Source organism: Numida meleagris, chromosome 1 (assembly GCF_002078875.1).
Source record: "Numida meleagris isolate 19003 breed g44 Domestic line chromosome 1, NumMel1.0, whole genome shotgun sequence".
NCBI classification, from domain to species: domain Eukaryota; kingdom Metazoa; phylum Chordata; class Aves; order Galliformes; family Numididae; genus Numida; species Numida meleagris.
In genome coordinates this window covers 118,366,171-118,391,898 of record NC_034409.1, presented here as the reverse complement: position 1 = coordinate 118,391,898, position 25,728 = coordinate 118,366,171, and the positions used below count along the sequence as shown (strand labels likewise).

The 25,728-nt window shown below is 36.9% G+C and overlaps 1 protein-coding gene across 7 annotated transcripts in view; it reads left to right on the top strand.

Annotated features, from left to right (window-relative positions):
- CDKL5 (cyclin dependent kinase like 5) overlaps window positions 1-25,728 on the top strand; it is a 128,993-nt gene that overhangs the window by 57,958 nt on the left and 45,307 nt on the right. For all 7 annotated transcript variants that reach the window (XR_002442490.1, XM_021409451.1, XM_021409443.1 and 4 more), the window contains exons 4-7: window positions 13,678-13,723; window positions 16,399-16,535; window positions 19,506-19,626; window positions 20,763-20,822. Coding sequence is in view for 6 of the 7 variants with exons in the window: in XM_021409451.1 (XP_021265126.1) it covers window positions 13,678-13,723; window positions 16,399-16,535; window positions 19,506-19,626; window positions 20,763-20,822 (364 nt within the window). In the remaining variant the exon portion in view is untranslated. The remainder of the gene's footprint in view (window positions 1-13,677; window positions 13,724-16,398; window positions 16,536-19,505; window positions 19,627-20,762; window positions 20,823-25,728) is intronic.

Here is a 25,728-nt window from a genome sequence, read left to right as displayed (position 1 = left end):
GGCTAGGTAATTTATAGCTAATGAAAACTAACATGTAGGAGAAGGAACAACATATGGCTAGTTCCAGAACTACATCTGTAGTACTGTGAAGTTGCCTGAATATGGGATTACAGTTTATTCCTGTCAACAAACTGCGAAGTACTGTATAGCATAATTGTTGGAAAGAAAATGGAATTTTAAAATTTTAGGTCAATTGTTTTATGAGGGATTCTTACAGACTTATGAAAAAAACCCAAACTTCTGAGGGACTTCCTGAGCAGTTCAATGAGTGCTAGGTTAATCACTGATCAATGTACTAAAATAAAGTCCAATAAGAACACAGTTCAGTTTTTGAGAAGATCATTATTAAGTGTACCATGGTGGAAGTGAATGGATTTGGGTCATCTAGCTGGCTTTCAAAATCACTTGCAGAGGCCAAGATGACTTAAAATTTTACTAATTTTACACTTAATTTTACAACACTAAATGAGTGTCTTGACTATTCCAATTACATTAACTTGTTTTCTTAATTGTTTCTATGAATCTAAAGGTTTCTTTTTAGACTAGGAGTCCTGGAAAAGGAACACTTGATAGTGAAGGTAAAACATTAACAGAAATAGAAGCTTGCCAAGTATTTCACTTTATCTTGCTACGGGCTTTTCTTGGCACATCTATTTTTCATCAGAAAGGACTACAGTATATTTTTAAATAGTAAGTTGTTCTTCTGAATGTCCTGGTTAAAGTAGCTTTACATAATTACCCAGTTTTGTGTAACTCTTAATTGGTGGAATGCCCTTCTAAAATCTACAGGAAAAAATTACATTCCTTTTTGACTAAAAATTATTTTCTTTGGCTAGAAATACTCATTTTAAGGTATTGCAGTATTTATTTCACATTCAAAAAGTGAGTTGCATTTAGCTGTACCTGGACGATAAAGTTCAGTGCCTCTTCTTTTTGCATATAATTGGACTATTCTTTATCAAAAGCCAGCTTCCCCTGTTTTAAAGGATATATATATGTTTCTTTTTAGTATAAGAGGGGAAAACAAAACAAACAAAACAAACTACCTTTGTATTTGCATTTTATTAGCCCTGAATTACTTCTAGCTTGCATTGCTAAGTGAAACCCATCTTCATACAAGTTCATTTTAATAACTTACAATGTGGTGGCTTAACTTTGCACTTAAAGAAAAATCATTTTTGGAATTCTATTTTCATTTTTTCAAGATGTATAGCAAAGTGAGTTTAGTGAGAACTGTTGGTGATAGGTGGATGGTTGGACTGGATGATCTTGGAGGTCTTTTCCAACCTTGGTGATTCTGTGATTCAAAGTGAGTCATTGTTTCCACTCAGGTAACTTCTGTTTGGAAACAGATACCAACACTGCTCTCTGGTTTATCATTGCCTGTACCTTATCAACTCTGATAAAGCAGTTTCCATTTCTTCCTCCAAGTAAACAGTAGTTTGTGTTGTTGTCTCATTTTCTAAGCACAAACTTGTGCTGCCTTTATTGAACAACTAAGTATCAGTTGACCATAAAATACTTTGAGAAAGCTTCATTTGCCTGTTGGTATACTAGTCTTCTAGTCCACAAATAGTCTTTATAAGACATGTTATTAAGCATATTGTGTTATATACATTTCTAATAACAGATTACCATGAATACCAGTGTACTGAAAATTAATTGCAAAGCAATTTCCTTATACTTAACTTTGAACAATGTTACTGTCATTATCAATTTTTTTTGGATGTAAAAAGATTTTTTTTAATTGTGAAGTTTTCCAGTATTACTGAGGTAAGTGCCGTACGTGTAGTCATGAGCAGAGAGATAGAAAAATGAAACTCTAGGATGAAAGAAAAACTCAGTTGTTTGGTTACACACCTACCTCCTTTTCTGACAGTACACTTCTTGACCCAGAGGCGAGCTATCTTATTGAAATCAATTAACATTTCCAACAGAGATGGAGTAGTGCCATGCTTGTGTTCAGAAATATGTTACAGGCAATGCCATCTGCAGAGTAAAACTGACTAGCTTCTTCTACAGGATCAAATTTCCTGCGAGTGTGTGAAGAACTCAGTCGAGTATCACGTACATCTTTTTTCCCCCTCAAGGCATCAACTAGTGAAGAATGGTGTTAAGAAATGTGTACAAGATAGTATCTAGTGGAACTGCAGCCTGGGTTCTGAACCGGCTCTAACTTTCTAAGTCTGTCATGCTTCTCATGCTATAAATGTTGCCATTGTGAGGAGGAATCAAAACTAAGTGGGGAGCTAACAAGAATCAGTAGGAACTTTGCTGGTGTTCTTTATGAAGGCTTAAGGGACACCAAACAAAATGTATTCTATGGACTCTAACAGGCTTAAAATGACTACATAAAAACCTGCATTTCTATTTAGAAATTCTGGGAGTAGCATCCCTCCACATCCTTCATCCAGATCCCTCAGATCACCAAATCTCCCAGGTGAATCCAGTATCCGAGGAGCAAATGAAGGGAGACCAGACTGCCTATAGTAATTCTTACTTTGTGTTTGTCCTGGAAGTTAGTGAAATTGACAGTTTTTCGTTTGTGTTGCTGAAGATTCTTTTGTTGCTCGACCAGCATCCCTTCAGTTTCACGTGTACATGTACAGAGCCATATGCAAGTGCACATGCACACACATGCACATTTGTTTAGTTAATGAGCTACAGCAAGTGGTTTCTTCTGATCAGTTTTAGAAACCATTGCCAGCCCATTCTTTCTGTTGCTGCCTTAATAGATTTTTGCATGCACTAGTTAGCATACAGTTGTGTTGGTTCTTTTTATTCTCACATATATGAGCACCTGTGTCTCAGAATGAAACACAAATGGTAGTCATTCCATTGGTTTATCAGATTTTTCAGCAGGAACATACAAGCTGAACTGACACAAATAAAATACTTTGTAACTGAAGTATTGTGATTATATTTTCTCAGCTACCGCTTGTCTTCATCCTAAGCTCATGTTTCAATAAACTACTGAAAAATGACCCTCATTGCTAAAGCATATTCTGCTTTTTTTGCATACTCATGTAAGCATTTTTAGTGGTTTTAAGCTTGAAGAGTATTTGTAATTTTGAAAACCTTAAATTCTTTGATAGCTCTGTTTTTACAGCAGACAATAAGTTCCATAATTTTTCAGTGACAGAGCATGCCTTCTTCTGAAACTATCTGGTGGTATGAGCTGTGTCAGGGGAGGGGCAGCTGGGGGTTAGGGACAGGTTCTGCACCAGAGGGCGGTGGGCATGGAACAGGCTGCCCAGGGCAGTGGGCACGGCCCTGAGTACCAGAGTTCAAGGAGTGTCTGGACACTGCTCTCAGACATTCGGTTTGATTTGTTGTTTTTTTCATTGTTTTCAGTGGTCCTTGATAATCTTTTATATTATTTACTATGCCCAGAGCTTTGGAAATATAATTATTGTAGTGTAGTTTTAAGACCACGTAAAAATAAAATCTCGTAGCTAGAATTGTGGTATAATGAAATCAAATCAGAATTAGTACTGACACGAATGGCAGTCAACAAACTGCTGCTAGGGTTGTTGTTTATGCTCTGCATCAGCAGAGTGCTTGCTACTATATCAACGTACAAAGGACAGAAGGCAACGTTTATCTGAAGAAGCTTTGTCTTGCATATCTGGGTTAGACCAAGTAATGCAATGAATCTCCAAGCTTTTTTGTTTGTTTTAGCTGTTGGTTTTTTTTAATAATCTTAATAAAAGATTTGCATCTCCATATTTAAACTAAAGCAACAGCGTTGTTTTTAAATATTAACAGATAATTTTGTTAAATAAAAGATTGGAAAATTTTACTCCATGAAGAATCTAAAAGCTTTTCAATCGTTACGCTTTTTTCTTCCATGTCCATTTAGATTAATTCAAGTGCCTTGGTATTCAGAGAAATCTAGATCTAGGGCATCAATATATAATATACACTCTGAATCCTTATTTATTTTTAAGACAACCTTTCATCTAAATTTTAGAGGTCTTATTTAGTTATCTTATCTGAAACATCCTCCTGGAAGCTTAACGTAAGAGAAGTAGCTGCTTCTAATGAGGCCTTCTCTGAATGTTATTTAAGGCTTTATTGATCTCAGGTAGTACCTTCAATTATAGTGGGAAAAGGAAATGCAAAGCTTCTGTTGGAGGTATTTATAGCTTTATGCATATACTTATTGGAGAACATGCACTTTGTTGTCAAATGCGCAAGTTAAGGAAGATGGGTGAGCTTCAGAAATCCTGGTCTTGCTGATAGCTATGCCAGATTGCTTTGTGGGAAGTGAGAATTGATGCTGCACAGTTACATTGGCAATGGAGTTGTTCTTACTTCAGTAGCACAGTTGGGAATACTTTATTTGTATTTCTTGCTTGTGTATTGCAAATGCAGTCCAGTGGACTATGATGATACCAATATAGCAGTGAAACTCAAAGAATGCTGATACAGAGGTGGCAATATATTCTGAGGTTCATAATGTTGATAACTTTATTTCTTTATCTCTGAAATGTACCTTTTTAAAAACATGTACGTATGCAAGTTTGTGCACGTATGAAAAAAGAAAGCATCCAAACACAGAAGTCAAGTAACTGGAGTGGAATTAATCCTACCCACTGTTTCAGTGCGTGGGTCTTATATAACTGATCTCCTTAGTTTATATAAATCTGAATGAACCTCCAAAAAGCAGTTCATACCATATGAAAATGAGTTAAGTTGGTAACTTTCTGGCTAAATCTTCTCTCTCCCCTACTTGTACTAGCTGTGGGGAAAGCTTTGGCAATGTGCATTGGATATATAACTTAGTTGCCTAAAGCTGAACAAGATCAGCTCTACCTTAGGAATTGTTTGAAGTTTGCTCTAGATGTATTGAGTCTTTTTAAACACAGAACGTGCTTGTTCTCAGTTTAAATTTAGTTTTGGAGATTACAGCTTCTATTTTGGATGTGAAGAAAGGCTTCAGTGTTGGCTTTTTTTGTGTAAACCAGTAGTTCTAATAAAAGAACATTACCTTTCCCCTTCAGATTCTTCTTTGCTTACTGTGATAAACTTGCTTTTTGCACATAATTTTTTAGACTTCTCAAATATAAAATTCATCATCTAACACCATATGGATACCCACGCAATTGTCACACAGCTGTCAGCTTCTAGTATTTGATATGGTGTAGCTGGTAGCCTGTTGCCTTCATTCGCTGTGCATACCAGGACTCTGTGGAATGAGACTCATAGATAATTTCAGTGGGTTTGCAGCTATTCTTGAATTCTCACCATTCCTTTGCTTTCAGTAGAGTTGGGTTCCAGTAAAAATGTAGGTATTCACAGATTCATTTTCTTATTTGTTAGGCTGTTTTTAACACTAATTTCTGAGTCCTGTTTCCTTTTCCCGGTACTGTCTTTTAATATGTTTTCAATATGCATTTTTCTGCCTTCTCTTCCTAGTCTCTTTAGTTGCTATATTCTCTGATCCTCAGCTCTTAATTCTGTACTTTTTTTTCCCCCAGAACTTCTCTCTCCATCTGTTGTTTCCAGTCTTTGGGGCAATAAAGTTTGTGAGACCAAGACGCTGTTTTCCTTTCCCTTTTGCCAAGAATTATTATTTTGTCATATTTGGGCAATCTTTCACAGTGAACATAAAGTCTACATGATACTTTTTTTCCTGACTCAAAAGTGTATGTGTGTTTATATGAGACCTAAACGAGGGATATATAAGATACTCTTATCAGTATGGGTAACTTTTCTAAGAACTGCTGTTTTTATTAAGTGTTCTTGGAGCTCATGTGATGGCTAAACTTTTTTCTCCTTTTTGAGAAAATACACATGCTGATATAGTCATGAGTCTTCAGATGTTGCAGAAACTACCTAAAATGAGTCCACAAACATTTTCTCAATTTAGGTCCAAGGCTGAAATTTCAGATATGTAGCACAGAGGTAGAAATGCATTTACCCACACATCTTCATAGAAATAGCACTTTCTTCTTTATTTCTCTAGTAGTAACAGAAGTCTTCATTGGGTGCAGATTCCTTTTTTTCCTAATGTACACTTAAATGACTATGCAACTCATTTAGAGGCAGTTCTGTTGTTCCTCCAACTTCTGCAACAGTGATCAGAACAGTGTACATCCGAGGTTTGAATTTTGCCTGTTTTCCTTTTTAAGAGGTTTGAACTGGATTTTAATCCTTAAATACTGTTCTGTAACAGAGAAAAGGTTTCTAAAAGGAATGCAGTTTTAAATGCTTGGCAGAGCAAAATGTCAGTATTGTTAAGAAACAAGAATTTCTCCCTTATTGGCCAAAGAATGTGCTGTCTGTCTGATCCTGGAGAATAAAAGTCTGCCTTTCTGTATGAACCTGAATGCAGAAACTTTGACAAGTAAAGGTGCCCAGTAAAACCCATTTCAATATGTAGGCTGAAAAAAACATTAAAAAAATATATCAACTAAATCAAAAGGGAAATAGGAAAGAGCATTGATTTATGATTTAGGTAGAACATCCATCAGTCTGGTAGAGAGTGTTGGCAGTGAGAAGTAGTTGGTGATAAGTCAGGAAAATAAATCTTCTCTATTATGATGCTAAAACTAATTAACATTTGAGGACAGGCCAAGAGAAGCAACTTGCACCTATTGAGCTTCCTTGTTATAATACTGGCCTAGAACATGGCTTTGATGAGAGCACAGTGTTGTTGCGGGGGGGGGGGGGAAATTCCCCCCCTGCCCCCTTATTATAGTCATCTATTCAAAGTAGTAACCAAAGAACTATGGCTAGAAAATACAAGTGCCTTTTCCTGTTCAAATTAATCATCCCTTCCCTAGGGAACAACAGAAAATACTGATAATAAAAATCTGACAAATGAAAGGACTCTTTCTGGGCCTCATTGCTACCTGACAGGGGAGAAGGAGATACCATATGAACTTTCTCAAAGTTATTGTAGACAAAGGCCACACAGCTGAACATACAGTTTGGCTGTGAGTTGTGACCAGTTTTCCAAGCAAAAGTGTTGGTTACACTTACTTTTTACATGTTAAATTGCATGGACAAGAGAGTGTGACACTACTTTGCATGCTCAGAATGGGCAAAAGCAGATATCAATTTAAAACTTAAATAACAAAACTTAAAATTTAAAACTTTAAAACTTAAATAACAAAAATAAATGGAAACAACTATGAAATAATTTTCATTTTATTTAAAAACAAAAACAACCTCACAACAAAAACCATTCTAAAAATCTATTTTTACTCATGACTGGAAAATCCAAATGTGATTTCCATGCATTTACTGTTGTCATTTAACCTGGTAGTCAGCTAAGCACCGTGAAGCAGTTTACTCCCTCCCTTGCTTCTGTAGTAGGATGGCGGGAGAAAATTGAATAACGATCAAGTGCGAAAACTCGTGGGCTGAGATAAAGACAGTTTAGAAGGAAAGAAAGGAAGAAAAAAAAGAAAAGTGATGCCAAGATGCTAATGCTCACCCCCAGCCAACTCCCCCATTTTCATTGTTCAGTGCAATGCCTTATGCTATGTTCAGGCCAATCTGGCTCAGCTGTACTGGCTGTGTCCCCTCTCAGCTTCTTGTGCACCCCCAGCTCCAGCCAGGCCTTGTGTGAGAAGCTAACAAGTCCTTGACTTGGTCCAAGTACTGCTCAGCAGCAACTAAAGCATTGGTGTATTAGCAATATTTCACAGTCGAAAAGGTAGCACTATCACATCTACTATGAAGAAAATTAACTATCCCAGCCAAGACCAGGACACCGTGCATACTTAAGCTGAGTATGTTGCTTAATTTTTTTTCCTTTCATTTCCTTCCCTGGATGTTGGATAGGGAAAGTTGGTGTGATTAAGATACAAATCTAGGTATGCATGCGTGCACCTTTACAAGCATCTAAGCTCCCACTCAATGGATATCTAGGCAAGGAATAGAGAGTTCAATTAATACTACTGTGGGGAATGAAAGGTGCACTTGAGTTGCCTAACCATACGCTTCTACTGCTGTTGGTGATACTGGGATAGTATGGCTTACCTCTGCTTTCTGCTCAAGGAGGTGTGCACCTCTATAAATCCTCTGCCATTTCTGCCAGCACCATGTTGAGTGTTGCAGATACCTAGCAAATCTTAAATGTTATTGGTAAGAGTACAGAATGATGTCTGGAGCAAATGGTAACTCAGAGCTCTCAGTCAGCTCTGCTGACTGTAGCGTGCAGATATCTGAATTTAGATGTATTAATCTGAAACCAAGTTCCACCTGAAGAGTTTCAACCTAAGAAACCTGCTTGACAAGTCTGTCCTGATTTACAGTGGGTCTTTTTTTTAGAGGTCAAGACATAGGAGGAGGAGCTGAGGCCCCTGGCTTGCTCAACCCGGAGCAGAGGAGCTGAGGGGAGGCCTCATGGCGGCTGCAGCTCCTCACAGGGAGCAGGAGGGGCAGCGCTGAGCTCTGCTCTCTGGTGACAGCGACAGGGCCCGAGGGAACGGCATGGAGCTGTGTCAGGGGAGGGGCAGCTGGGGCTTAGGGAGAGGGTCTGCACCAGAGGGCAGACATAGGGTTTGATTTTGGGTGGTGCTGTGTGGAGCTGGATTCCGTGATTCTTGTGGGTCCTTTCCAACTTAGGGAATTCTGTGGTTGTTTTTTTTTTCCCTTTCTTTCTTATGAGTTAGGAAAAAAAATTCCTGTCTAACTGTTGGTAAGAATAGTCACAAGGTCTAGCCAAGAGCTTAAATTGTGAAAGTGCTAGATTAAAAAAAAAAAAAAAAGTGCTAAATGTTTCTGGCAGAAGAAAACAGATTGTATCAACTGCAAAAGTTAAAGTTCGAATTGTGCTAAACTTCCAAAGTTTAGCAAATCGCGCTGTTTTGATGCTGAAAATTGAAATTAAAAAGTAGGAGAGTCAGAGAAGACTTAAATATTGATGCATGTTTAAAACATAAAAGTACTTTCCAATAAGCTTTACCTCTTTCTTAAGTTACCGGGTTCCCCGGAAAGGAGCGTTACATTATTCATAGAAATAATTAGGAAAATAGTTTAGCTACACGTATCCTGCTAGTCTATGCATTTATGGCAGCAGCAATCTCATAAAGGAACAGCGGTACCATAAAGCACATGTTGTCTCCCTGTTTTTTCCACTTTATTATCACGTGTATTTCAAATGTAAAAAATAAGTTATAAAAAGTAATTAAGCATGCCGGTAGCTGTCCAATGTAGTATTATACTATTCATTAAATAGCTTTATTTTTATTTCCCAATTTTCAGACTTACAGGAAAATAACTCATATAATTGGAACTGGAAGAAGATTGTGATCTGAAACTGAAGGGAGTACTGATTTTTCAGTATCAGAAAAAATTATAGCTACTTCATGATTTTTTATTCCATTTTATATCTGTGGTTGAGATTAAACAGTAGTGTCAAATTGTAAAATGATAGGGATTAATATTACTGTAGCACTACAATAGGATGAAATGAAGCCCAGATTATTTTAAACAAAAACGTTTTCAGTAATACTGGTTTACCATGAAAAGCCAAAATAGCTGTATTGATAATATTTAAAAGCTGTTCTTTCTTTCACATCCTTTTCATTACATTGTTGTACAGTTTTTTTGGGGGGTGAATATGTACTTTCTCGCTTGGAGAAAACCATACCAAAAGCCATTTGGAAGAATAAAAGTTTCAGTGTTAACCATTGTCCTCTGTCTAGCAGTCAGCAGAAAACACTTCCTTCAAGTGTTATTTTCAAAGCAGTATTTTTAGGGCTGTGGGACTCTTAAAATTCTAACATGATAACCTTGGGTTAAAGAAACTGCAAATTCCTAATGTTTATGAAATCCCAGCATTCAGCAGAATGCAGGGAGAATTTGCACACAGCTGGCATCAGTTGATAGAGCTCGACTCCCCAGGCTTCCTTCATTTGTGCCTGCATCTTTAGTCTGAATAGCTTCATGCACCTCTGCTGAGCCTGCAAGGCTGAGATTAGTCCTAACTTTTGTTGAAAGTAAAGGGAAAAAGGCATAAATCAGAAAATTTCAACTTTTTAAAAAATATAAAATGCAACCTAGTGCAAAATATAAGATCTGTCAGCATTCCTCTGGGGTGTGAGGCAGGTCAAGGGGATCCACAAGCCTGTAGATTATAGATGGGCCACTCGTTCAGTTTACACGTTTCTCTTGTTCTTGGATGAGAAATAGTTGCTAATAATTATTTCCTTAAATGTAATACAAGCATTGACTCATAACATTCAAGCTGAGAACACAGTTCTTGTAATTGTTTATGAAAAACATAGATACAGAAATCAAGAGAAACTATTTCAATCTGCTTGCATGTAAGGAAAAAGAAAGTCTCTTTCCACCCTTGTGCATACTTCAGGCTGTTTTCTGACAAACGGCTAGCTAAAGGTTTCAGCCTTTCTTTTTATGTTTCCTCCCTCAATGGGATAGCTGAGCTTTTATAGCTCTTCCTACTTTTAAGTTTTTTAGTGGATCCAGACTGGTTTAAGTATCCTGTATTCCTCATTTTGTTCTTCTTTACCTAGGAGTTAGTGTGGCCATTTTCTTTAAAAGGGGCATGTTAAGAATATAAATCCTTGTTCCGTTAAGAGTCTTCTGCACTTAGCTGGTTAGTAAATAATACTCTGCTTTCAGGAGATATGAAATGGATTTGTGGTGATTCTAGATGTTTCTTGTCATATTAACTCTCGTATGTACATGCTGGAGAAATTCTAATCAGTTTTTCAGTAAGTAAAGGTATTATGAGAGCTCAGACAGACTGTTCTGACGTTATTTACCAAGAGATCTGTCTCTTCCTAAAAATAAACAAGACTTTTTGGATTAGGATGTAATTTCCTGAAGGTTCTCCTGTGCTAAGAGTGATATTTCATAGATAAACCAAATAGCTTTTTATTACTTTTTAAACTGAAAAGTTGGAGAAATACATTTTCTCAAGGGGGAACTGCAGTGGTTGGAAAGGACCTCTGCAAGTCATTGAGTCCAAAGTGGGTTCCCTACAGTAGGTTACATGGGAAAGCATCCAGCTGGGTTTTGACTATCTCCAGAGAAGGAGATGCTACCACCTCTCTGGGCCTGTTCCAGTGCTCTGTCATCCTCACAGTAAATAAGTTCTTCCTCATGTTCAGATGGAACTTTATTTATTCCAGTTTGTGCCCATGGCCCCTTGTTCTGTCGCTGGGCACCACAGGCAAGAGCCTGGCCCCATCCGCTTGGCTCCCACTCTTTCAATATTCATAAGCTTGAATAAGATTCCCCCTCAGCTTTCTCCTCTCCAGGCTGAACAGCCCCAGGTCTCTCAGCCTTCCCTCATACAGGAGATGCTCCAGGCCCCTCATCATCTCTGTGCCCCTCCACTGGGCTTTCTCCAGACACTCCCTGTCTTTCTTGAACTGAGGAGCCCAGAACTGGACACGGCACTCCAGATGTGGCCTCACCAGGGCAGAGTAGAGGGGGAGAATCACTTCCTTCAACCTGCTGGCCACAAGGGCACACTGCTGGCTCATGGTCACCCTACTGTCTATGGGGACACCCAGGTCTTACCCTGCAGTGCTTCTTTCCAGCAGGTCAGCCCCTAACATGTACTGATGCATGTGGTTATTCCTCCCCAGATGTAGGACTCTATGCTTGCCCTTGTTGAACCTCATAAGGTTTTTCTCTCTTCCCAGTTCTCCACCCTTTCCAGGTCTTGTTGAATGGCAGAAAGGTCAAAACTGATAAGCACTTCTTGAGGGAAATTCCCAATATATTTTAGGTGTACAAGATTATGTAACACTGTAACTTGTACCTCAGAGTGCCTTTTTTTTTTTTTAAGAAATTGTATTACTTTGTGGTAAACTAAGCTGTGTGAATGTTGTTATGACTGGGTGAGAGTCAGTCCACCAATCAGTTCACAGGTTTTTTTTGCATATAGATTATTTTTACAAAATGTAAATGGTATTCATGAGAAGAAAATGTGATTGATTTCACTTCTTCTAGCAAAATTTTGGTGTTGGAGCTTTTTATTTGTGCAGACTGAAACCATAAGTCAATCACAGAACATGCCATATCACAATTTGCTATTTGATATATCAGCATAGTGTGATGCACTAGCGGCACTGCCTGAGGAACGGCAGTAACCTACTGCTACTCCAGGGCATGCAGTCAGTATTATCATTGTCTCTACTCATATTCATTGACTTTTATTAATGCTTTTAGTTTTTCTGTTCCTTTGAAAAGGAATAAATTCTTACAAGCTTATAGGGTGAGGTTGTAGAATTATAGCTGAATGGTGTCACTTTCTGAAGGACGTGACCTTATCTATTTCTCAGTGATCTTTTTGTGTAACTGTACTTTGTGTCAGAGTTTTCCTTGATGTACGAAAGAAAAAACCAGTCACAAAAATCGTTGGGATAAATTAGACACAAACGCTTTTCTTGTTAAGAGATTTTTTCTGTCATATATTTTCAAGATTAGCGTGTAGTTAGGTAGGATGTTTCTTTTTCCAGAGAAGCCTGGTTGCGGTTATGATGTCCAGTTATGTTGAGCAGCATCTTTTGGTTTGAATGCTCCCATTGTTAACATCAAGGATTTTCTAGAAGTGATAAAGATGCATCACTCTACTGTTTTGGAAAAGCACGGTCATGTCATCTGTATTTTGTAGACACCATGGAAAAATAGGGGATGTGTATCCAGGGAACTCTTCTAGCTTGTTTCTGGTGGCAGGAAATACCAGGCACAACACTGTGTGGAAACTCAGGAGAGAGATCTCTGGGTGCAGAACAGAAGAGCTCTGAGAACTGATCAGCTCCCATCACTTCACTCACTTTTCATCTGTGGCTAAGAGAGCAATAAGCTCCATACTTTTTTCTAAGGCATTTAAATTTGCATTAGTATTGATTTTCATCTAGATGCTCTTTTCTGTAACTTCAGTAGTTTTTCCAGGTGTTACTTTAAATGAGAGCTGGTGTTTTACAAGTTCATATGTTGTGACAATTTGAAATTAAGAATGAAGTAGATGTTTATGTTGTTCAGCATGCGTGTCATCAGACATTCTGGAAGGGCTTAACTTTTTCATTGCTGTTTTTCAGTCCAGCCTCTATATGCTGTTAATAGTGGGATATTGTTATAAGTTGGAAAAGGTGTGTAATGTAGATCTGACTTATCAAATAACTGAAGCAGTCTACTGCCTATCTTTTCACATCTCCATACTCTGTGACCTTTAAGCTTCTCTAGCTTGTTACTAAAATTCAGGTGCTGCATGATAATATGAACAGACATAATCATTTTGGCCAAGTGATAGTTGCACTCGTTTCAGGTCACAAGGATAGGCACCCACACTCATACTTCGAAGAGATAAAAATTGTTCAGCTTTCAGAATAAGTGACAAAAGTCACAGGAACAGTTCTTGAAAATGTAGTTCATACTCGGTACAAGGTATTTAAAAATTAATTTCTGGCATTTAACTATTTTTTTTTTCATACTGGGGTTCCTAATTGTAGCATATCTGCTGCATGGATTTTGCATTGTATTACATTTGACTTGATCACTGAGATATTCAGCAAATTAACAATGGTTTCCATTGTCAAACTTCCCAGGATGCTTTTTTCTTTTTTTGTCTTTTTTTTTTTCTTTTTTTTCCTCTTATGCATGGGGAGCAGAGGGAAACCAGCAGGAAAAAAAGATAAAACAGATCTTGCTAATTTCACTTTCTTTACTTTTGTTTTACAGGAGACACATGAAATTGTGGCTATCAAGAAATTCAAAGACAGTGAAGGTAACCTTTTCTGTTCACAGCCTTTCATGTCAATAACTGCTCTGCTAATATCTTTCCAGTTAAAATAAGTCTCATATATAAATGCACAGTTTAAAAATGATTATGATTTATTAGCTCTGTAAATGTTCAAGGTACTTGATCCTACATACCTGCTTAGGAACTGTATTATACTGTAAAACTAGAGACCTACCTTTCCTTCTTGGTGCCTCCATCTTAATATTGCTTGAATTGTGGTGCCACTCGTAGTATGACCTATCGCTTGGAGGCTAGATGTGATCAGATGATAGCAAAAACTCTTGTAGCACTGGCTTGTGGAGTTTTTGAGCTTTATCACCCCTCATCCAGGTGAAGGTATCTTAAATGTCGGCGGTCTTGAAAGGATAAATGAAGGAGACTGAGAGGTCACTTAGAAGCTCTGTGGTGCACAGAGTTGAGGAGCTGTTAGGGACCCATGGGAACTGAGTGAGGAGGCAGCAGTTCTGCTCTTCCTTCAGCAGGCTTCACTTTCCACAAGAGAACTTGCTTCTTGTCCACTTTCACAGCAGCCTCTGTGTAGTGTCTGCCTTGCACACATCAACAGTTAGCCCAAATCCCTTGCAGACACATGAGAGGCAAACAGAAGGAAAGGCCAAGTATGAAGTAATACAAGGAGTAATCCAGGTCTGAAATGATGTAGCTATGACCTGCCATATACTGAGGCTGTAGCTGAAAGCTCGACAGTCTAATTATGCGGTTTAAAGAAATAGGAACAACTTTATTTTAGCAAACTACTCTTTTTTTGGTATTATTATAGAATTGTGGATGGCCTGGGAGCTGTTGTTGGTTACAAAATAATAATGTAATTTTCAGAGTCGGTTAGACACAGCAAATTCATTCAATTTGTCTGTGTTTTCATGCAATAAAAGTCTTTCATTGCAGTTATTTTGCTAGATACTTGGAGAATGTAGCTGATCTTTTAGCCTTACTATTCAGAAATCTGTTTTAAGTCCCTGTTAGAAAATGCAGATGAGTATTTAATTGTAGCGATCGTCTTGACCAGGCCATGAAGGTACTTCAGAATCACATTCTGGACTTCAGTATACCTATTCAGTACCTATCAAAGGCATTGAATCTCCAGCATTAAGCCTCAAACAGGATTATGATATTAGACAGTATACAAATGAAAACAAAAAATGCAACATTGCCATTAGCTTTTGCTTTCTATTGGTTTACATGATTGATGACTGCTTTTCAGAATTGTAGCTGTTTACAAGTTTCTGGAAATACGACAGAACTTCCTTTGATGGATTTGATTCAGCCTATTTCACATCTGTCTTGCTAATATGGTAGTTCATTACAAATCTGAATATACAGTAATTGTTTCTATTGCCATTTTTGTTTCACTGAATTATTGCTGTTTGACATATGCATTCTAAATGCTCTGGAAAGTGTCTGGTTACAGAAGAAATGAAGCAATCAGGCCCATGCAAGCCAGCACTAAGCACTCAGTTTTAAAATGAAATGATTCAGATTACTCTAAATTATATATATTTTTACTAAAAACATTTGTGGTGGTAGTATTTTATTTCCTTTTCTCCTCTTGCTACACTTCAGGATTTTTTTCTGTCTTCTGATGATGATTGTATGCATGGACATGACCTGTATTATTCTCTCTCCACTGCAAAACCATTTTTGCCTTTTGCTTTCTTGGAAAAGCAACTTCTCTTCCTTGTGTCTTATTCCTCTGTCTTTAGAGTAGGTGATGTGCAAGTGGGATTTAGTTTTGAATTCATGCAGTCATATCCCATTTGATATTCTTCTGTTGTGGATAACAGCACAAGGAGATTAAGAACCCGGCTTCTAAGTGTGCATGGACAATTTCACTGAGTTAATGGATTTCATTTGACTAAATGAAGAACAAAAGCTAATATACTCCATTTGACTTCACGTTTTGTTGGTACTATCCTCTACACCCCAGCTAGTTCAGGGCCACTCAATGATAAACAAGATAAGCACTTTACAAAACCTTAGTAAAACACTTTTAAACAACTGAATTATCAGAATAATAGTTCAATTTCTTGACTCAGAATCTGAGATTCATAGATTCATTGTATCTGTGTTTTCTCTACTGCCTGCCTTCTGTGGCTACTACAGTGGTCTGCATTGCTGAAGTTCCATTAAAAGCCTTGTATGGAAATCTAAAATGATTCTTCTGTCTTAATTTCTCATAGATTTTAGAGAATAAAAATCACTTTAGAATCAAACAGATCTAGTTAAGATTGTTCAAAAATGAGCGTTCCAGTGTTTCTGCTGAGAACATAACTTTGCCAGGGCTTCATGCTTGTGATAGGTATACGTGAGGTAGAAGATATGTTTTTACGTATACATGCATATTGTTGAAGGTATATTGTGCACTTTCTAATGAAAAAGAGAGAAATGCAAATTATTGCTTCTTACAAAGCAGTTTTTTCTACCACTGGAAACCACAATGGCTATGAAGGTTACATAATGACTGGACAGTCATCAGCTACCTCTCTTCCGGTGCAGAAACATTCAGGCAGCGCAGAAAGCCCACAGTGTAAAAAAGTCTTTTTCTCCGTAGTACCCAGATACAGAGATTTTAATCAGGGGTTCAAAATGTAACACGTTATTTCTTATTTTTTAATGAATTTTGCTTTCTCACTTTTGCACTCTAGAAAATGAAGAAGTCAAAGAAACCACTTTACGAGAGCTTAAAATGCTTCGCACTTTAAAACAGGAGAACATAGTGGAGCTGAAGGAAGCCTTCAGAAGAAGAGGAAAATTATACTTAGTTTTTGAATATGTGGAAAAAGTGAGTTGAGTTTGTACTGTCTTTACCACAGTTAAATCATCAGCTTAATGGAAAAGTCTTTAAAATGACTATAATTTTAAATATGAAACTATTGTCATCTATAGAGAGGAACAGCAGAAAAACTGTAATGCAATCTGAATTGTCGTAATTAGGCATTTACAGTGAGAAAACAACACCGATAACTTCATTATTGTTTTTACATCATTTGTTGTTCTTCAAAAAAAAAGTTATTCCATATATGAACAGAAACATGTTCAAGTTATGTAGGCTGGAACACTTCATTTTAATTCTTCATGTGAAGAAAATGTTCCACCCAAATACTTCATTTTAATTGTAAAGTTGATTCACTGTCATGTGTTATGTTGTGTAATGAATTCAGACATCGTTTTTCAAAACAGGATCATAGATTTTTGACCTTGGAATCTGTGGCAACTTTCTCAATCTCCGCCTGTTAAAAATAGAATTTCTGTTTGTATATTTCTGTAACAAGTCCACTATCAATAGTTGCTTAGAGGGATTTGGCAAAGATCACTGTAATTATTTCCAATCCTGACCTCATTTGAAATGATCCCAAAATGTTCTTGGATTGGCCTACTATTGCCAAGCATCCTGGTCTGTTTCTAGGGAGAAACAACCTAGAACAGATTGGTCTTACATTAGTTTTGCAAGCTTTGTGATGATGGTAGACCTTACCCTTGTACCTAACTATCAAGGAAATCATTTGATGGTGTATTCAGATACACAAAGTAAAAGTAAACACAGGCTTAAATACATGTATTTATGTAGCTCTCAGGAGGTATCGTTCCCTTGATCCAAATTTTCATTTAATGTCCTGCCAATGTGATTTTGTGGTACAGCTGAGTGCTATTCCTTTTCAGTCAGTTCCTTTCAGTCTTGTGTAAAAGATTCCTTACCTTAAATGCTTTGTAATTTACTGTGCGGTATAACTTCATTGTATAATGTGAGATGACCTGTTTTAGGCCACAGCTTGGCAGAAGACAATTTTCTGTTTCACCAGATTAGCTACTCCTGACGTGGTAGACCTTATTTAGCCGTATCATCCAAAGCGTAACTTGTTTTATCCGCATTCCTTGTGATCCAGATACATGGCACATGTTTGGTCACTCACCAACTAGGACATATATTTAATTTGGTGCTAAAGCTGAATTAGCTAAGCTCACTCTAGTAGTGGATTGGAAGAGCAACAATAAAAGACATATAAATGCATAGTGAGAGCATATTTCAAAAAATATTAATACTGGTAAATACCCCAGGCTGCAGTATGTAACATAATTAAATTAGAGTAAATGAATATAATGATAAAGACAGACATCATGTGTCTAATGTTATGTCTGTTGTACTGTCATTTCTATGTTAATGGTCATTGTTCATTTGAACTTCTCTGTCCATGAATGTTTTTCATTTTCAGGTACGTCAAGTAATTTCTACAGGCTCTCTAAATGTCTGTTGGTCAGATCTAAAGAACAGGATGATTTCTATATTTTCAAATGAGAAAAAGTAGAAGAATTAAATAAAATACGGTACAATAGGCTAATTTTTGTTTTAACTGGTGATGAACAACGTGTCCTTTACAGAATCATAGCCCTGCAATGCTGAGTTCCAGGTTACTGAAATTCACATTGAGTCTAATCCCCTTTATCTATTACCCTTAGTTAGTGTTTTCATATTGGGTCTCACTGTGTTGATGCTACTGTTTTCCTTCATATTTATAACACTAACTTCTTGACTTACTTATCCAGAACTACAGGCCACTGTGTGAACAAGAATCTAACTAAAATCAATACAGTTCCTTAACAGAAAATTCATTTTCTGAGATCTGAGGTGCATTTCTAAGGAAACTTGCTTGCAAGCACATAAGTTCCAGTATTTATTCATAGATTGCAAAACTCAGAAATATTTTCAACTATTTTCAAAGTGTTTTTTCTTATATTTATGCTCATTAAAATGTCTTCCAAGAGAAATCTCAAATGTTATTATACAGCTAAAGAAAATATTTGTCAAAGATAAGTTTATTTTAAATGAAAAATCTTTTCAAATGCTTAAATTCATAACAAAATTAGTTGTGTAAGATGATATAACCAAAATACTTATTTCCATTTCAATATTCAGTAAATAAGATTCTTTTTGTCTACAAGTTGGCTGCTGCTGCCCATTATTCATTCAATTTAGAGTACAAACTCCATTGTACTTCGAATTGTGCAAAATTGGAGATATTTGCTAACATAATGGAAATCTAAATGTCCTTTCTCAGAGAAGAACTAACCAGTTTTAACTGTTCATCACAAGTTAAAACAATCCATTTAATTTTTAGCTAAGTATATCCATAAAGGTTAATGTGGACGTAACACTACAGTAACCAAGATGTCTAAGGTTTATACAGCAGATGCATATCTCTAGGATATTCCTTAGATTACTATTTATGTGCTGTGAGGCATTTTATGTGTTACCTCATTCTCATTAACAGTAATATGTTGCTTTAGGTATCCTCATTCACATATAGACATGGTTTGTGATTAGTCATAGCCCGGTACGGGAAAGATGTAGAACTAGCTTAATAATTAAGAAAACAGTATGCTGAAGTGTAGTAGGCTATTTACAAAATGTTGTACTTTATTAATTTTTCACACAACCCTACTGAACTGATATTTGTTGGAGCAACTTTTTGAATGAAAATGACTTTTTAGAATTTTTAAGTGATTTGATGACAGCTTTTTAAGGAATTGTGGTACTTTTGCAGTTCACCTTCAATTGTCTTCACAAATGCTTTCTCTAGAATGAAATTAGCTAGTACTATGTTTATGAGTAATATACACTCCCTAAATGTTAAACTACATTTTTTTTTTCATAACCAGACTCGGTGGTGTAACTGTTGCTTCAGAAGGCTGAAAATGGGTTCTGTTCAAGCTACTAAAATATAACTCTTTTAAATAATGTCTTTTAAATATTTAGAATATGCTTGAATTGCTAGAAGAAATGCCAAATGGAGTTCCACCAGAAAAAGTGAAAAGTTATATCTACCAGCTAATTAAAGCAATTCATTGGTGTCATAAGAATGATATCGTTCATAGAGGTGAGTGCGTAGTTATGCACATGGAAATAAGCCCCGGAAGGAGTTTACTTTCTATGGGGAAGGACATTACAGCTTAAAGGAATTTGCATTTAACATAAATATAAGCAAGTACTCTCTGTCAACAACAACAAAACAATCTGTAAATTTCTCTGAGTATTAAGCCTGCCACATGATTTCAAATCTCTTTAGAACTAGAGTCATCTACATATAAAGCTTGCTGTCCACTGTCTTTCACGTACGAGTAAAGATTGTATTAAATGCACAGTGAAGTAAAACTGCCATGCAAACGTTGCCAAAGGAAAAGGAATTTTTAAACATTTCTGGGAATTCAATTATTTCACTTCTGAATCTGATAACAAAATATTAGTAAAAAAATAACCCAGAACTCAAGGCTTGGTTCTCTGTGTTTCACTTCTGCTTAAGGCATATCTTCCCAACTTCCATGAGTTCAGCTCCCTCTCAATTTTAAGCAATTACAGTACTTGCTTTGTTTGATTTTTATCTGGTTTTATGTGTTTTATCTTTATTTAATAAAATTGTATTTTGCTTTATGGCTTTGCAAGAGTAAAATTTCTAATGTTGCCAATAAATTAGAATTCTCATACAATATGCTATTTATAGTAGAGACTGATCAAAACATAGGGAAGAGTTTGACGTATTTGGTAAAGCAGTCTGAAAAAGCATTCCATACACAGATACCACAATATCCATATAGGAATAAGAAACAGGCTTAGAACTAGAAAACACACTCTTTCTGTAGAAATGACAAGAAAGCACAGCACAACATTTTACTGGGTAACTGGGTAATTAAATGACAGGTTATTGGATTATCATGCAATATGCACTATTCTGCATGTTCTTTTGCTCTCTAGGAATGTCTGTAAGCACCTTTTATCTTCCCGTGTTTTGTTGGGAAACACTTTAAAAGACTTCACATGGCAGAAAATAAATTCAGCATGTCCAGAAATAGAATTCCTGGAAGCCCTTTGAGCAATTGGTCTTTGTAATGCTATGTTTATGGTTACATGAATATATCTAAATATATTGTTATGAAATAATATTGTTGACAGTGCTTAAAATGAAAAAGACAAGTTAACCACTATCTTTTTTTCTTTGTTTGTCATTTGATACTTTAGATATAAAACCAGAGAATCTCTTAATAAGCCACAATGATGTTCTGAAATTGTGTGACTTTGGTAAGTTCAACAGATGGACTCCTTACCTTTTTAAAGAAAATCTCTTGGAGTGGAGTTTTACCTTATTCTTATGAAAGTTCTACGTTGCATGCTGTTGAAAACCCTTTCGCATGGTCAGAATTGATAACTTATTCAGGTTTATGGCTATTACTTTAGTTTGAAATATCTATGCTCTTAATTTGTATACTTTGTGAAGTACCATCTTACCAAGTCAAGAGAAATGCTCGTCTTGTGTTGGGCAAGGATTTACTAGCACTGTTATCGGTACTCATGCATGAGAACAGCACAGATGATAAACTGATTAGAAGGCTGGCAGAACTGTAGATTTTTTTAGCTTACATATTTAAGAAAAGATTATTCTTGTTTCATAAAGGCACTTATGCTTCTTATATATTAATATACTTCTTACACTGTTAGGTGTATCGTTATAGATCATCTTGTATTGTGTTAATCAAAGAAGATTGTGTCAACATGTGATTAGTGACTGAATGGCTGGAGGGGTAGAGTCAGAGTTGTACATGTGCTGTTAACTTTGATATTTCCTCACTTATCAATAACTGCTTAATGTCAGCTTTAAGGCTTTGAACAAGCAGCACCCAAGAACAAGACAAAATTGCCTATGTGAGTAATCCCCAGAAGACAACAGGATGGCATATACACTGTTCCAACAATCTATTTTTCTTCTAAATGCTACATAAACACAGAATAAAATACTCTAAAAAGCTTACAGTTTGGCTGGGTAAAACAAAATCCAATTCCAGACAGCTGCCTAAGGGCACTTTGAAGGCTGTCATTTCACACCCCTGCAATTTTGAATGAAAAGAGGAACCATTCAAAAAATAAATAAATAAATTGCAGTAGGTTTTTGGGAAAAATGGAACAAGCATTTGTATCTTGCAGTGCTGCTTATTTCTTTCAATCCTAAAGGCATTTTTGTTTAAACATTCAGAACCAGCAAGCATTCCAGGAAGAGCCTTAGAATATTTAGTCCATGTGAGTTCTTTGAATTGAGGGCTGTTTATTTTGCAGCCCCAGGAAGTGCATAGATTTGACAGCACGCAATGGTGCTGGTGCCCAAAGCCTGTGGCTCCTTGGCCCTTGGCCCTTTCTCCAGCCAGGAGCCTACAGCTAGCCCTGCTGTGGTTTCCCTCCCCTGCCAACTCTCTCCTCTCAGTGTTCCCTATAGCCCCAGGCTCTGGCTGGCCCCATGCGCATTGGGTCCCTCTGCCTCTGGCAGAGCTTAGCAAACAATCAGCAGGCAGTGCCTGCCTGTGACCAACACGTGCCCCAATCAAGACTAACAGGGCTATCAGCAGGAACACTTTATAGGCATGCTCCCTTCCTCCCTCCATCTTTGTCCTCCTGAGGGTAAGGCTTGCCAGCAGCCCTTTGTGCACCAGAACTCCTGTCAGCAGCCTTCCTACAGGAATCCTAAAGAAAAATCAAAAGCCAAACAAATCATACAATCATGTCTGAGAAAGCGATCTTCTCGTCAGACAAAGATGAAGTGAGTTCTGCCAGTAGAGATGTTGTGCTTAGTCTGTAGGCTTGCTCACGTCGCATCTTCCAGCCAGACTGTCTTTCTGCTGTTGGATAAGAAATACAACCACAATGTCCTCCTGGTACCCAGCAGAGCCTTGAGGAAGGCAAACTTACAGAATCTTCTGGTTTTCTTGTTCATGTGGATTTGTTTGACTTTTGCTTATAGTTTTAGACTTAGCTGAATTTAAAATGCAAAGCAACTCTTAATTCCTGGGATCCATTTTAACTTTTTAGCCTTACTGCTAATTGACACTAGTAGTAGTAGCTTAAGACATTACTGTAAAATTATCTGTTAGCCACAAGACTTACTTGCACATGTATAGATGGGGATAGAAGAATTTGCCCTTTAACTTAACATGCTACCTGCCTACCCATCTTACTTCATTTTTTGGAACACAAATGCTTGTTGCATACAGTGCCACATTCCTCATGATAACAACAAAAGCAAATAAAAAATGTACACATCCATCCCAATCCAGGTTTGAAGTAATTGTGTGTTTTGGAATATCCCGATGGACAAAAGAGTTTGAACAGAAACATTTCTTAAGTTTTTAACAAGATAGTTCTTCATAATCCTTGTGCCATGTTCTGTACATATCGTACTAGAAAAAATGAGATTGTGTGGTGCTTGCCTGGACACATGTTGTGTGGGTGTGATTTCTACCAATAGAAATGGGAAAAGAGAACAGCACAAAAGGCCAATTACAACAGATGCATCTGAATTGTTGGAAATTGTTAGGCATTCTGACTAGTATGCTCGCTTTTTCAAAACCAGGGCTTCAAAATTACTTGTTTTAAAAATTTCTTTATCTCTCTCTGATGCATAAGCATAAAAATCATGAAACTGGAAAAGACCTCAAGAAATTCTCTAGTTCTTCCACCCACTCAGAGAAATGATTAAGTATGTCTGTGTCATTCCTGACAGGCATTTGCTTAACTTATTCTTAAAGATCTCAGTAATGGAGGTTCCCGAGCATTCTTAGGCACCTAGTTAACAACTTGCATGTCATTGGACAATTGGACTAAATGATATTTGAAGGTCCTTTTCAACTGAACTATTCTATTAATGTTAGAATGCTTTACTTTGTCTAATTGCGTTTGTCTTATTTCTCTGTAAGAAACAGACAATCTTAGGAACTTCTTTTTTCCCTCACACCTTCAACCTTGGCATCTGTCCTCCCCTTGAGTTGTTCAAAGTCCTTTCGTGAAATCTCTTGTTTTGCTTGTTTGTCCTTCTTGTGCTGAAATAATTTTGCAAGCTCTACTGCTTTCATAGTTGCTCTCACTCAAATCACTTTCCATCTTCATGTTCTACTCTATTCCTTCTCACTGATTAGTTTGGTCGAGTCATCTCCCTAGTTATCTTCTCTTATCAAATTGTGTCAAAAATTGTTCCAAATACCTCAGCACAATTTGGGGGCTGGATCAGTAAGCTAGCTATGCCACAAAATTAGCCAGAAAATTAGCAACTGCGCTGTTAGAAAGCATTATGCTTTCTTCAATTACCAATTCCACCCATCATCTCCCAGCATGATATCAGAGTCAGAGCAGTAGTGTATCTATAAAATGGTTTCCTACACCACATGACAATATGTAGGTGCCACTGAAGTCCATGGTTTTTCCTTTTATGTCTTGACATAACAACTCCTTTCTACACCTAATCTGTCAAAGTTGAGGCCTGCTGATTCTTTTTTTTTTTCAGATTACATTAGCTGCTGTTGATTCCCTAGACACAGCAGTTGTTGACTGTGACCAAATTCCAATGGAGTTGCCTGGAGGAAGGCTCCATCCTTGACTTGATTCCTCTGGTGTACCTAGGCTGGCGGGCTTGTGCTGTGCATCAGCACGTTGACTGCTGTGATGTGATCATTTGTATTATGTGGCACTTGTAATCTTTCTCCTCTCTTTCTGGATAGGGGTTCCCACTGTTTGTTCTGGTTGTCCCATTTCTTCAGGATGGCTCTTGGTTTTCTTCTCATGTTTAAAATCATGAATGAAAGATTTTTCACTGACAAGATTAATGAGATAGATCACATAATTTGAAACAGAAACAGGGCTGCCTAAGCAGTTCTAAATATAGTAATGTTTGGAAATTCATCCAATCCCAATGTTTGCTTTAAGTAAATTTTAAAAAAAATCAAGTTTTTTAGTGGGATCAATAATTTTTAGCAAAACTATGGGAACAGATGAAAATTATTCTTGTTTTTGGATAACTTTGAAATATCTCTTCCTCATTGTACATGCCTTTCCATTTACTAACTTTTACTAACTTTTAAAAGGGTGAGGTGTCTTACAAGAAGTAACAGCTGCAACCTGTATCAGTAACAACTTTATTATTAGACTGGTGGTTTGAGAAAACAATCTCTGCACCCAAACATTTACTGCAAGTTGGTGTAAATTAGTGTAACCACAGAGCCCTAGGATCTTTCATACTAATGCTGCCAAGTGAGATACACTTTCAGAATACTAAAAATAAATCAATAAATAAATGACAGCTTTGCAAGCATAACGGTGTGGGAAAATCATTCTTGGCAGCTTCTGCATAAGAACTCAAGAACGGAGAAAAAATAATGTTGCATTTAAGTAGCACTTATTTTGGAAATGAAATTATCCCTTCTATCTCTGAAAGGTCTTGGGCTCTTTATTCTTTCTTCATTGCTCATGCAACAGTTGAAAGATTCCTAGTGATTTCACTGAAGTTAATTTTCTACTGATTTTTAGTACCACGTTCCAGTAAAGAAGCATTTTTAAAATGTTGCTTCTGCATTTCAGTCCCATAAATTTGTCTCAGTTTGAGCTGTAGGTCTACAGCAGAGTCTTGCTGCTGAGAGCAGTCCAACCTTGATCTCTACTTATTTGATACAGTTAGGTGCTTGATACTTTACTGAAAACAATGCTAGCAGCTGCCCTGGAGTACTACATGAAGAATCTAGTAATATCATTACTCTGGCATTCAGTTAACTTTTGATAAATGGAGAAGAATGAAAACAAAATACAGTGTATACCTTCTTCTGCATTTTCAAGTACATGCATTCTTCTCTCTGTGGGTCTAATTAATTGTTCTTCTTTGAGACAGAAGTTAAGTTTTGATATAACTGAAAATAAGTGGACAGTTTTTTCTCAACAAAGTTATGTGGAGGATGAATTTGGACTATTTTTCTGACCCTAATTCACTGGGAGCTTGTTATGAATATGATGCTAAAGCAAATGGGAAGTCGATTGACTTAAATCATAGAATCATTAAGATTAGAAAAGACCTCTTAGGTCATGTAGTCCAACTATCAGCCCATCACCACCATGCCTGCTAAACCATCCCTAAGTGGCACATCTACACGTTTCTTGAACACCTCCAGGGACGGTGACT